Source organism: Barbatula barbatula (assembly GCF_947034865.1).
Source record: "Barbatula barbatula genome assembly, chromosome: 19".
Lineage (NCBI taxonomy): Eukaryota > Metazoa > Chordata > Actinopteri > Cypriniformes > Nemacheilidae > Barbatula > Barbatula barbatula.
In genome coordinates, this window is record NC_136782.1 from 5,937,970 (window position 1) to 5,951,620 (window position 13,651).

The 13,651-nt window shown below is 42.3% G+C and overlaps 2 protein-coding genes across 2 annotated transcripts in view; one reads left to right on the forward strand and one right to left on the reverse strand.

The window, feature by feature from the left end:
• LOC306908783 (olfactory receptor 51L1-like) overlaps positions 1 to 13,651 on the reverse strand; it is a gene marked incomplete at its 5' end in the record, with an annotated part of 35,727 nt that overhangs the window by 18,774 nt on the left and 3,302 nt on the right. The window contains 2 exons of the mRNA XM_079481970.1: positions 11,948 to 12,133; positions 12,200 to 12,518. Coding sequence (XP_079338096.1) covers positions 11,948 to 12,133; positions 12,200 to 12,518 — 505 coding nt within the window. The remainder of the gene's footprint in view (positions 1 to 11,947; positions 12,134 to 12,199; positions 12,519 to 13,651) is intronic.
• Positions 616 to 1,494, forward strand: LOC306908623 (olfactory receptor 6N1-like; the record flags this gene model as incomplete). Its single annotated transcript, XM_079481670.1, has 1 exon — positions 616 to 1,494. The coding sequence occupies one exon, from the start codon at positions 616 to 618 to the stop codon at positions 1,492 to 1,494; it is 879 nt and encodes a 292-aa protein (XP_079337796.1).

A 13,651-nucleotide genomic window follows, 5' to 3' on the forward strand; every position in this document is an offset into this window, starting at 1 on the left:
TGCTCAAACCCTGACGTGGCACTGAACACTTTTCCATGTTCCAATTTTATAAATATCTACTTTGCCGAAGATTTTTGCGTACTTATAAACGTTTTATAAATGAGGCCCAAGGGTTTGGGGGTAAGCTTTCTCATAAATAAGCCGCGCTAACAGAGCAATCGTACCAGAGTATGTTTTGACCAAACCAAACATGCCATATGTGAACACACCCTTAAATACATTCGGTGTCATTTATTATCTCATTCATTGTATTTTATTGCAAGTTTTTCATCTGATTAAAAACTGAATAAAATCTCATGAGAGGTTGCTCATTGTCTGTCTAATTGATTGTCTTCTGAGCGGTCAAAAACAAGTCAATTATCATGTGACAATTTTCATATATATATAGGCAACAGTACCTCTATATAAATACAGCCACATTTGACATGACGGTCAACATACAGTCAGGGACTGTGGTAAGATTTCCTCAGTTTAATTTGTTTGTATGTTAGAATGTTATGCTACTTTTTTACAAACTGAGAACAGCTGAACATTATCACAACATAATTAAATTAATTAAATGATTCTTAAAAACTAAATGATGAAAAACTGCATAATAATTGCATTTAATTACAGATGCAGCCACCACTGGACAACTCTTCCAGTGTCTTAGTTTTTACTCTCTCTGGACTGAATGAAACAATGGAAAACAGATTTGTGTTTTTTTCCTTGACAGTACTGTATTATCCATTGATTGTGTTCTGTAATGTAATTGTAGGCCTACTTTATGCTATAATCTCATATAAGAAGCTACATGAGCCAATGTATGTGTTCATTTGTAATTTGTGTATGAATGCACTTTTTGGCACTGCTGGATTCTACCCTAAATTCATGTATGATTTATTATCTGAATACCATGTCATTTCCTATGCTGGATGTTTGATTCAGATATTTGTCATTTATTCATCCGCTTTGTGTGACTTTTCAACATTAACAGTGATGGCATATGACAGGTATTTGGCTATATGTAGACGGCTGGAGTATCATGCACAAATGACCACGCAAAGGGTTCTTCAGTGTATCTTGTTTTGCTGGCTGGCTCCGTTTTGTTGTATGGCTGTTCTTATTGCATTGACATCAACACTCACCTTATGTGGCTCGAGTATTGAAAAGCTATATTGTGAAAATTGGGCCGTCGCAAAACTTTCTTGTTTTTCTAACACTGTAAATAATGTGTTTGGGTACATTGTTATCATTGTATACTTTGGTCATGCAGTATTGATATTTTGCTCATATGTCCACTTGATTGGAAAATGCAGAAAGTCAAAGGAGGGGAGACATAAATTTATACAGACATGTGTACCACATCTGCTCTCATTGATCAACGTGACTGCTGCTTTGCTGTTTGATGTACTTTATAGCCGTTATGGCTCAAAGAGTTTGCCCCAAGGCATCCGTAACTTCATGGCACTGGAATTCCTCGTTATTCCTCGCATCCTGTTATTTACGGATTAAATCTAACGGCACTACGGAAGCAAGTCATGAGATTGTTTTTTAAAAAACAAGTGGATATATCAAAGTAAATTGTCATCCAATGTCCAAAGATGATAATGTGTGATTAAATATTCTAAACAAGTCTACTGTGTAATTCATATTTTTGATGATGATGTGATTTAATAATTTTTTTAACATTAAATAAAGCACAATTATACCAATATTTTCAATGTTTATATATCATCAATTGTATTAATGTTAAATTCTATACTGTTTTTGATAACACAATAAGGTTGTACTTTTAAATATTAAATGCAAGAGCTAATATTAACAATACGCAATATAATATTTAGGCATTTTTTAATCTTTGTCGAAAAGAGAAAACACCAATAGAACCATCAGCAAAATTAATGGTCAATAAGTAAATGTTAAAATGAACATGAAGAAAGGTAAATAAATGTTGTAGAAGTATAGTTCATTGTTAGTTCATGTAAACTAACGGAATAACAAATTCAACATAATTTCAAAGCGTTACTGGTTTTATTTTTAGGGAATGATTTGGGTAACACTTCAGTATAGGGGGAAATTCTCACAATCAACAAAACATTAATTACGAACCTTTTTCCTCAATAAACTCTTCATTTTTTGCTTGTTTATAGTTAGTAATTTAGTAGTTAGGTTTAGGTATTGGGTATTGGGATTAGGGATATAGAATATGGTCATGCAGAATAGGTGCTTTCTAATTGCTAATAAATAGCCAATATGCCAATAATAGGTATGTTAAAAACAACTAGTTAATAGTGAGAATTGCCCCCTATACTGAAGTGTTACCAACATTTTATATATTTTATTTTGGAGCACACATGTATTTTGGAGCACACAAAAAATCAAAAGCTCTTTTGACCAGGCTCTTTTAGGTTACATCTACAGTATGCCATGACATGACATTACTAACAAATATAATTTATAAACCAGGAAAATAAATTAATTGACAGTTTCTTTGAATTATGCATTTATTTAGCAGACTCATCTACCCAATTTAATTACAAACACAATGATATTAAACATTAAAACAAGTATAATGCAGTATGATAGATTCTGAAGCAATAAAAAGAAAAAATGCAGTTCAAGGTTTTGCCACAGCATTGGCTATACAGTTAAAGCCCTGATCCACTTGAAGGACAGTGGCAGAACACATTTGTGTGATGTCAGTTTGAAAAAATTTAAAAAACAGCTTGTTTGTTAGAATTTTTTTTAAAACCTGTTCCCTTTCTGTCGGTATCTTGATGTTGTGTCGAGACTGACAGAATGGGGTTTGACTTGGCTGATTGCCTCTGAATCAGCCAGGAACCTCAGAGTCATATTTGATGAACAGCTGTCCTTCAATGATCACATTGCAAAGACAATGTGATCCTGCCGATATGCCTTATTCAACATTCAAAAGGGTAGACCTAACCTCACTGATGATATGCGGCAAAACTTCTTGTCCAGTCCCTTGTCATCTCAAGGTTGGACTACTGCAATGCTCTCCTTTCTGGTCTTTCTGCAAAGGCTATCAAACCACTTCAGCTGGTTCAAAACGCAGCAACACGCCTCATCTTCCAACAGCCCAAAAGCGCTCATGTGACACCCCTTTTCATCTCCGATTCGTATCAGATTCAAGTCACTAATGTTTGCCTACACGACTATCACTGGCATACTTTCACACCCTACTACAATCCTACACCCCTTCAAGAACCCTGCGTTTAGCAAACAAGCGCCGCCTTGTAGTGCCTTCTCATAAGGGCATTAAATCGCTTCCCCGCTCCTTCTCCTTCACAACTGCTTCCTGATGGAACATTATGACTAAAGCAGTCCGGTCAACCACATCTCTCACAACCTTAAAAAAATCTCTTCTGTGAATACTTGACAGACAAATGAAAAAAAGAAAGGACACTAACCCTCTTCTCCGGGGGCGGCAGAGAGGTGTAATGACGATACGCCTGCTGCCGGTGTGCCACGCTCTCCAGGGAACTCATCTCTTTAGCCAGTGCTGGAGCGGTCTCATGTGCATCAACCCAAGGGGGAACACCCCCGCCGAGGACGCTATGTGTCCCAGGAGCCTCTGAAATAGTTTCGGGGGACAGCCGGCTGCTGCCTGAGAAGGTTCAAGCAGTTCAGCACTGACTGTGCACGTGCGGAAGTGAGTTTGCAGCCATGGAGACAGAGTCGAGTTCCATACCGAGAAAAAAGGTGCTCTGCGCCGGGGAGAGCTGGCTCTATTCCCGGGTGACCCATAACCCCAAATGGTTTAGCTGCCAGAGCACCAGGTCCCTTTGTGTAGACAACAAATCTCGCGAGTGAGCCAAAATTAGCAAGTCGTTGAGCATGCGCACACCTCTCTCCCTGAGAGTGAGGGCAACTTCCACGACCTTAGTAAAGACCAGTAGAGACAGGGACAGACCGAATGGGATGTACTGACATGCCCGTCCCTCGAAAGCGAACCACAGGAACGGTCGATGACGGGGGAAAAATGAAAGGCTGCGAAGAAAGACCCAGAGAGAAAGCTCTCTTTGTGAGAATGTGGGCGCTAGGCCCCCGAAGGAGCCCAGCAGGTGTTGGGACAGGGCAGGGACCGTCCCAGTCCGACCGGCCAGCGATGGAATGGCTGGGGTCGGGCCCGATGGTGGTCGATCTCCCTGGGTCCGTCTCCTCAGGACCGCCACGGCAGCTGCAGACCACCTGAGGAGGGGCACCGGAGTCGATGCCGAAGAAGGCCGGGTCTGCTGGCTAGCAGACCTTGCAGATGCAATGGCTGGGGTCGGGCCCGATGGTGGTCGATCTCCCTGGGTCCGTCCTAGCAGATGGAATGGCTGTGGTCGGACCCGATGGTGGTCGATCTCCCTGGGTCCGTCTCCTCAGGACCGCCACGGCGGCTGGTGACCACCTGAGGAGGGGCACCGGAGTTGATTCCGAAGAAGGCCGGGTCTGCTGGCTAGCAGACCTTGCTTGGACACTCAATGGTACAAATTGTTATTATTTGTAAGGTATTACCAAATTATGTAACTCAACATTAACAGGTCATTAAGTTGTTTTCACCCCTAATAAGATCCCTTGGCCATGCAAGCAAACCATTCTGTCTACCATATTCCCAAATTGGCCAGGATGAACAGACTTTTCATGTTTAATTAATCTTTTAAACCCTTTAATTAAGTCCCTGTGGCCAAAGCCCATGAGGACTATTGTTTTACAGGAAGAATATTGCAGCACTTTAAAGGAAGGTGAATGTCAATCAGAAAAGTGGAAACTGAGTCATATTCATTTCTCAAAAAAATGGGGGGTTTTGATCTTGATCTTGAGAACCTATCAACTCTGATTGTACTTTTTAAAAGGCCAATGAAATTGCTGAATGCCCATTGTAACAAGTTTAATAAAAGGAAGGAAGGAGGTGGGAACCGGCGAACATAAAACAACTTTTAATTAATAAATAAAAACGTAAATAGACAGCCCCTTACGGGCGACTGCCGGCAACACACACACCAAAGCCAGGCCTTGTCCTCTCTCACTGACGGTCCGGTCGCTCGTCCTCTTATGTTCCCAATCTTCTCCGTGAAATATGCGGGACCGGTGCGCACACAGCTGATTCAAACTATCACTCACGCCACCGGCCCCACCTCACAGTGATTTTTAACCTTTTGAGGATGGGACTACAAGACGTTGTACACTTGCAGAGCATTTGGATCTATGTGGGGGTCTTGGACGACAAGAGCAGAGCCTTGAATTGGATATGAGCGACTATAGGGTGCCAATGTAACTTAAAGAACAGATAAGTGACGTGTGCTCTCTTCGGTTCATGGAAGACCACTCTTGCAGCCGCATTCTGGATCATCTGTAGAGGTTTGCTTGTGCAAGCTGGAAGTTCAGCCAAATGCACAGTGCAATAGTCCAGTCTGGACAGAACAAGAGCCTGGACTAGGACTTGAATAGCAAGGATTAAATAATCTGTGCTTTGGAACAGAAAGCCAGGTTTGAGAAGCTACTCACCAATACAAGGTAATACGATTCTGACATCATTGCAATCATTCAAGAATAATTAGACAGTTGAATCTGTTGATCCAAGGAGGATAATTCAGCTAATGGGTGAGTACTGGTAAAGGAGAACGAGCTAATGTTGGCAAGAAAGAGTGTCCCCATGGTGTCAGGGATCTGTGTGTTCATTCTGTAACCGTTTCTCTAAAACCGAGGGTCAACCACCACACTCCGGAGGAGCCGACACCAAGGACACCAGTCAGGCAGGACAACGATGGTACACAATCTTTTCTCTTTATTAAGTAATTAAAAGCACTTTCTCACAACAGCTCAATCTTAAAAGAGCTTTAGTTAGCATCGTTCCGTTCCGCTCCGCTGGGTGGAGACTCCGGCTGGCATAGGCAATGACCTTCTCCACTCCGTTCTGCCGCTGGGCCAGTACTGCCCCTAGCTCCGTATAACTGGCATCCGTGTATAAAACAAATGGCTGGGTGAAATCAGCGTAAGCCAGAATAGGGGCCTGCAACAGCTCCTGTTTCAGCCTCTGAAAGGCCACGTCACACTCGGGGCTCCAGACTATCAAAGGGGAACCTCGACCACGTGGACGACTTGACCCAGCGAGCAGTTGGTTTAAAGGCTTAGCGATCCTAGAAAAATCCTTAATAAAGCGCCGATAGTATCCCACGAAGCCCAAGAAGGATCTCACTTGCTTCACCGTTTTAGGGGGGTTCCAGCCTTGCACCGCAGACACTTTATCCGGGTCTACAGCCACTCCCGCAGCACTCACGCAATGGCCCAAGAACTTGACCTCTTTCCGAAGGAGTTGGCATTTCCCTGGCTGGAGCTTCAACCCATACTTCTCCATGGCTTGAAATACTTGCTCTAGATGTAACAGATGGGAGCCAAAGTCGGGTGAGTAAACGATCACGTCGTCTAGATAGACCAGGGTGGAGTCCATCAACTGCCCTCCCAGGCATCGCTGCATCAACCGTTGGAATGTGGCGGGGGCGTTACAGAGTCCAAAGGGCATCCGATCCCACTCGAACAACCCAAAGGGCGTGGTAAAGGCAGTCTTCTCTTGGTCCCCTTCTTCCACCTGTACCTGCCAGTATCCGCTTGCAAGATCAAGAGTAGAGTACCAGGCAGCGTGCGTTAGGCTCGTAAGGGAGTCTTCAATCCTCGGCAAGGGAAAAGTGTCCTTCTTGGTGACCTGATTCAGCTTACGATAGTCTACACAGAACCTCCAAGAGCCGGTTTTCTTGCGTACCAGCACAATCGGGGCTGCCCACAGACTACTGCTCTCCCGGATAATTCCTTTTTCCAGCATCCCCTTCAATAAGGTGCGGATCTGGGAGTACAAGGTCGGAGGGACCGGACGGTACTGCTCTCGACTAGGCGTGGCATCCCCAGTAGGTATTGAGTGCTTTACGACATCCGTACATCCATAATCCTCGTCGTGAGTAGAGAAGACATGCTGCAACTTGGCCAGGAACCGCTGAAGCTGGTCCGTTTGTTCTTCTCCTAAGCCCTCGCCCTGCAGCGATTCATCCTGAAGATGAGCCGGCATGCTTCTGTTGGTGGGACCAGACTGAGGTTCTTCCGACGTCAGGCTTACTTCGACCACTGTTGCGCTGACTTGACAGATGCGAACCTCCTTCCCTTCTCTCACCTGGTGAGGATTCACCGGCGTAATACGAGCCAACCGTTGGTGACGGTACAGATGAACTGGATACCCGCTCACATTCCTCACTCGTACTGAGACACGGCCTCGACAGGCCATGGCTAACCCTCGAGCCACCTCTACACTCTGGCACTCCCAATGGGGCTCCACAAGGACCCAATCTTCTGGGCCATAAGTCCGAGCAGGGAGACTAACCCAGACCACTGCTTCACTTTGGGCCGGAACGGAGATAGCATATCGGCACGCCACTCGGCCAGTGTCTTCTCGATCCTATTTGGAACTTGCGGCCTGTACTCGCCGACAATCCATAACAACACGCTCCCATTCTTGTTTCTCGGCCAAAGTGATACGGAGGGGCCCGGCTCGAAACAATTCCTCCCAACACTCCATAATCACATTCATCCCCAGGAAGGCTCGATGCGCCCCCAGGCAAGAGTCTCGAACAACTACCACTCCCTTCTGTGGTATCAAAGTCCCGTGGATCTCAAAGTCGGTCACTCGGTACCCGATATATGGGATGTTCAAACCATTTGCTCCCCGTAGTGTAAGCCAGGGGACTTCGGCTTCCGGTAAGTGATGGACATTAAACAGTTCTTTAGACAAGCTTTCAGCAAACAGGGTGACCTGGGATCCTGTGTCTACCAGGCACTGGAAATTAACACCATTCACCTTGATCTCTATCAGCGTACAACGTCCCACCAGACTGTCTCTTGGGGTGGAATTTTTAGAGGGGTCAATCCAGGGGGTCCCGACCACTTGACCCACAGTGGCCGGTCGTCCTAAAAACCCCCTTGCGAACTGTGGCGAGAGCTGCATTGGCGGCTATAATGTCCAGGTCTCCCACAGTTTTTACAGATCGGGCGACCCCTGTCCATCCCACTGGAACTTGGGACCGATTGGCCGACCGGCACGTCTTTCTGGAGCCCTTCCTCCATCCGAGTAGGAGCGCTCTCGAGGCAAAGTCGGAGGCTCTGGCTGTCCACGGCGAAACTCCCCCAGAAGGGTCTTTGATAACTCTGCCATTTCTTCACGGACATCCTTCATTAACTCAGTACGCAAGGCTTGTTTCCAATCCGACGGTTCAGGAGGTACAGGAATGCTCGCACCACTCGCAGCCATACACACGGGGGAATCCACTGTTCCCGCTCCAGAGCTAGAGCCTCTCGGCGAAGATCTTCGAAGGTCAAGGCCGCATCTCGCCGAAGCTGTTATCGTAAACTCTGTCATATAGGGCCTTTTCATAATCCCAACAAAAACTGATCTCTCAACAGGGTCTCCTCTTCTCCCAGGCCATGATTTTCTCGGTCCTTCAATCTAGAATACTGCTCTCGTAGACGCAGGGCAAACGCCCTTAAAGTTTGTCTTGGCCCCTGTTTACAGTTGAAGAATTGTGCCCATAGCACCGCCACCAGAGTGGAATCACCATATTGCCCAGTCAAGAATTCAAAGATGGCTCGTGTGGTGGCTCGGACAGCCTCAGGTGCAGCTCGAACCTCTCTCTTCGCCTCCCCCTCGAGGGAATTGAAAATGGACTGAACCTTCTGGGCCTCACTTAATCTCTGTAGTCCAGCCAGATACTCCACTTGTGTTCTCCAGTCAGTCAAGTTCAACTCTGATCCAAGCCCACTGTACCTCTAGGTCCACGGAGCTCCCATAAACATTGGTGCCATCGGACGCCAGGCGGCTGGCAACTCTTCATCCGCCATCATGGATCCTCGGCCGCTCAACTCCGAGTGGAATCCTGTCGACTACGCCAAGTTTCTGTAACCGTTTCTCTAAAACCGAGGGTCAACCACCACACTACGGAGGAGCCGACACCAAGGACACCAGTCAGGCAGGACAACGATGGTACACAATCTTTTCTCTTTATTAAGTAATAAAACAACATTGAAGCCCCACTCCAGGGTGTCCCACGTGGGCCTCGAACGAAGGGAACTCTGGCCAGTGGAGAGTCAAAAGGGCCTGAGCCAACCAGTCGCGGAAGGTAAGCGACACGAGATAGAATCTAGGTCGGGGCATCGGCGCAGCCGTAGACTCCCTTCCTCTCCCACAAAGGGATCTCTTCACTCCCAATGCGGCAGCCAATTGGGCACAACAGTCAGCAGACTCGAGGTTTACTTCATCTCGGAGTACAAGGTCAGATGCAGGTTTGCTTCTTGCAGGGCAGCGGTGGACCAGACTTTCGTCGAAGGGTGTCGGCAGAGCATCCAGCAACTTCCTGTGTTCACAGAACAACAATGAGTAGACGGTACAACCGTTACTAACCGGCTTCCTCCTTCGTAGCAGGTCAGTGCAGCAGCCAACAGACTCGAGGTTTGCTTCTTGCAGGGCAGCGGTGGACCAGACTTTCGTCCAAGGGTGTCGCCAAAGCATCCAGCAACTTCCTGTGGTCACAGTACAACAATGGGTAGGCAGTACAAGCGTTACTAACCGGCTCCCTCCCTCTTTCAAGAAATCACACCAAGATGAAATAAATGCCCTTCAAATTTAAGATAAGACATTTACATTTATTCATTTGGCAGACGCTTTTATCCAAAGCGATTTACAATTAGTTTTTTACAGTGGCACATTACTGCAGAGCAATCAGGGGTAAGGTGCCTTGCTCAAGGGCACTTCAGTCATGACCTGCTGGCACTGAGATTCGAACCGGCAAAAAAGGGTTACTGCATGGTAAAAATTAAAGTCGCAATATATGAGATAATAAATGAGATGTCAAAATAAACGTCAATAACATTTTGATCTGCTTATGTTACATTGAACATTCCTAACAGTGTAGAGCACTACAACCAATCACAGTTCAGTGTGTGAATATACTGGCCAATCAGAAGTGTTTAAATGTTTCAGCGATGAAAAAGCTATGTTGAAGTGTGATCAGTACAGATACAATGTAAGAAAAGTGTAGTCAGACTTATCAACTTTTATATATTCCCAAATTGAATAAACATTTAGATTATTTTGTTTGTTTTATGTGTAGTTTAAACAAGCTATTTGCATTAAACTTTGTGTCATAATTTAATTATATCTTATAATTATATCGTCTTTTTAATTACATTAATCTCATAACATTGTATCATAACGTTGTGTTTTGTATATATTGAACTTGAGTTATTTCTTGTAGCTGTAATCAGCAATCTTTGGACTTACAGTATTTCTGATCTTTTTATGCCAAGTTAAACACAAGGGTGAAACATGAATTTTATGTTATCTCTGAACCCCCTGAAGCAGCCTTGGCCACCCCATATATAAAACGATAGCTCTTCCACTGTATGGGATTAGGGTCTGCCAATTGCACATATTTAAATATAATGGAAAAGTAAGATATGCATGTAAATTGGCTGAATGTGTCACACCACAGTTTGCCCAGCAGAGGGAGACTGAGAGCACAAGACCTTCCATAGCTTCTGCCTAATTAACTGCTTATTGTTAAGTTGATCACCTGTGCATAGTTATTTAATGTATATTGAAAGACATCCATCTGCTTGTATCTTTTCTCAGTCTTGAAGTTATCTGGCCTAGCCTATTGTTTTGTATTGTCCTGTTTTTGAGCTAACTGGAAAAATCTTTGTTTGGAGCTTTTTGATCAACTTCTCGTTACATTAAGTAAAGATCATCTGTTTTCCTTTTAACCTGCCTCCTGTGGTTATCTGCCTGTTGGGTTCACACAGCACCATAGAACAGTGGTTAGATCCTTGGGTTTTCCAGCAACACACTCTGGGTTCATATCCCGGGTGTGACAGAATGTTGATTGTTTTCTACATTTAAAAGAAGTTTCAAAGTGCACTGTAAAGAAAAAAAGAGATGGCACATGAAAAGTTTACAACTTTGAAATAAAATTACAAGATGATTAAAAAGTTTGTTGTTTTTCCTCAACTATGGCAAAATTAACCATTCTAACCATTATGGAAATATATAGCTTAATATTTTCTTATGACCTTGAAGACCCTGAATGGAGATAACTCCTTAATGTAACATACTCTGACATATTTCAAATCACAAAGGACACAAACAAAAGTTTGTTTAATTGCGTTGGTCACGTAAAACTGACATTTTCAGTTTTTAGAATACTCAAGTGATGCGATTTTTTTTATAACAGAAAGCATTGGGATATAAAATTATTCTATTGTTTATTATTTCAAACTGTTGACAATTAATAAAACAAATATTTGCAGCTCTAATGTTACCATAACATTTTTTTAAATAGATTGTATATTAGTAGATGAACTGTACAGACTATTATTTTACATTTTTATAACTAAACAAAGTCTGGATTCAAAGTCAAAACATAAATTAAAAACTTACACAGTTGAGTAATAATATGAAACGAGTGATTCATTACAGTGCTGATATAGAAAAACAGCTGATGTTAATTACTTAGCACATATACAAACATATACACTAAAACCTTGAGCATATACACTTTTTTTGACATTAGAAGAAATTCAGATGTACCATGCAGTTTTTATTTTGATCATGTTTTTAGTTTAATAAGTTAGAATAGGCAAAATGATTCTGTATTTACATGGGAAATGGGCAATTTTTGAACATCAAAACAAGCACAAAATATGTTTCCGTATTTCTGGCAAATTTAGGCCATAAATGAGAGGATTGCAAACAGGTGGAAAAACCAGAAATTCCACTGAAAAAACTAAAGCAGCAATCCTATACTTGTCTGAATCCAGTCGACTTAAAGCAATATCACAAAAGATTGCAATAGAGTAGTTAACAAAGCTTATAATGTGAGGAAGACATGTTTGCAATGCTTTGCCCCTAAATTCTTTGGAGCTTTTCTGACAAATAATCAAAATTCTGACATACGTGTATAAAATGAAAAAGGCAGGCAGAAAAACTGTTGTTGTTGTGACAAAAAATCCAATAATGTTGTTAGTCGAAGTTGAAACTCCACAAGAGAGTCGAACCACAGACCAGTTGGAACAGTAAAGTCTGGCTATGTCAGTCCCACACAAAGGCAATCTAGCCGAAAAGAAAATAACAAGACCCATAGAAAACATTGCATAAAGTGATGCTATTCCCATGTACAGTGTTGTTATTTTTGATGTCATAGTTTTGTGATATTTTAAAGGATGACAAATGGCAACATATCTATCATACGCCATCAGAGTTAATATTGTGTATTCAGATATTGCGTACGTATAAATTATATATATCTGAACAAAGCACGCCGACCTGGAAATTATATTTGTATCATTGAGAACATCAGTTATTAATCTAGGAAAGAAACCAGCTGAGCCATAGAGGTCATTGACCGACAAACAAGTTATTAATATGTACATTGGTTCATGAAGACTTCTTTCCTTAAACACCACATATAATATAATGACATTAAATAATAAAATGGCTAAATATACAAAAAGTGTCACTATTAGGATGAAATATCTGAGGTGAAAAAAATCCTTGAACAAAGTGAAGTAAAAATACGAAGGCATGGTTCCATTCTCCATTTGGTGAGCTCGAAATGACAAAGCGCCACTTGGGGAAAAAAAGTTGAGATTCACTCTTTGTCTATTATTTAAAAAAACAAATATCCAAAACTGTGATTGATGACCTTTTCAGATATTTTGAGTTTGCTCCAGTAAGTGAGTTGGTCTGCAGGGTCTGCAGACTTTCAGATGGTTGTTGTTCCCGGTAAGCAGCTTAAATAGCATCTGTTGAATCCATTTTGGTCTTTACTATTTTTTTGGGCAGTCAAAATAAGCAACAATAAGTGACCCTCTACGGGAAGAGCCATGATGCAACAAAGTGGGCAAACATTTGTTTGTCGTCAGGTGGTGCAGTCTTTATTTTGATGATTACGTATTTCCCTTTGCGGTCCAACGTTTAAACTGAAATTGTATTAATCAAACTTGACATATATACTCTAAATGACCCGCTCGTGTCAGTAGATTATGTTTTTGTTTTTCATATACAGTTTGCTAAGCTTCCCATTTCTAACATGTCCATGATAAGGTACATAAATAAATCCATCTTTGCCATATACTGTACTTATGTGCATGCTCACTGTCATATATTCATGTTATTTAAAAAAGAATTTTATTAAGATCACATTTTACGGACCATTAAGACTCAAGACTCAGATGGACTGTACTACTGAAGAACTACTACTACTATTTATGTAATTATCAAGGAGAAAATCCTAATATTGTATAATCACATTTATTATGTGAAATAAAAAATATTTGACTGACATTTCTTAACACAGATGGGCAGGAAAGTTAGAAGAAAAAAGTAAAAGTGTGATAATGCAGTCACTACAAAATCCACGGGCTCGGCCATTGTGTGGTAATGTGCTAATTGTGGACTTATATTAAGTGTAAAGTAAACATAGAAACAATAACAAATATGTTATCATGAATTGTGTATATCAGGGGAGTGAGCAAGTATTTTTGAGCTTTGATAGGAAAGAATTGACAACTGTAAAAGCAACTGTATTATAAACACAAGTTTGATCATCTTATTATGGCCCTTTTGTGT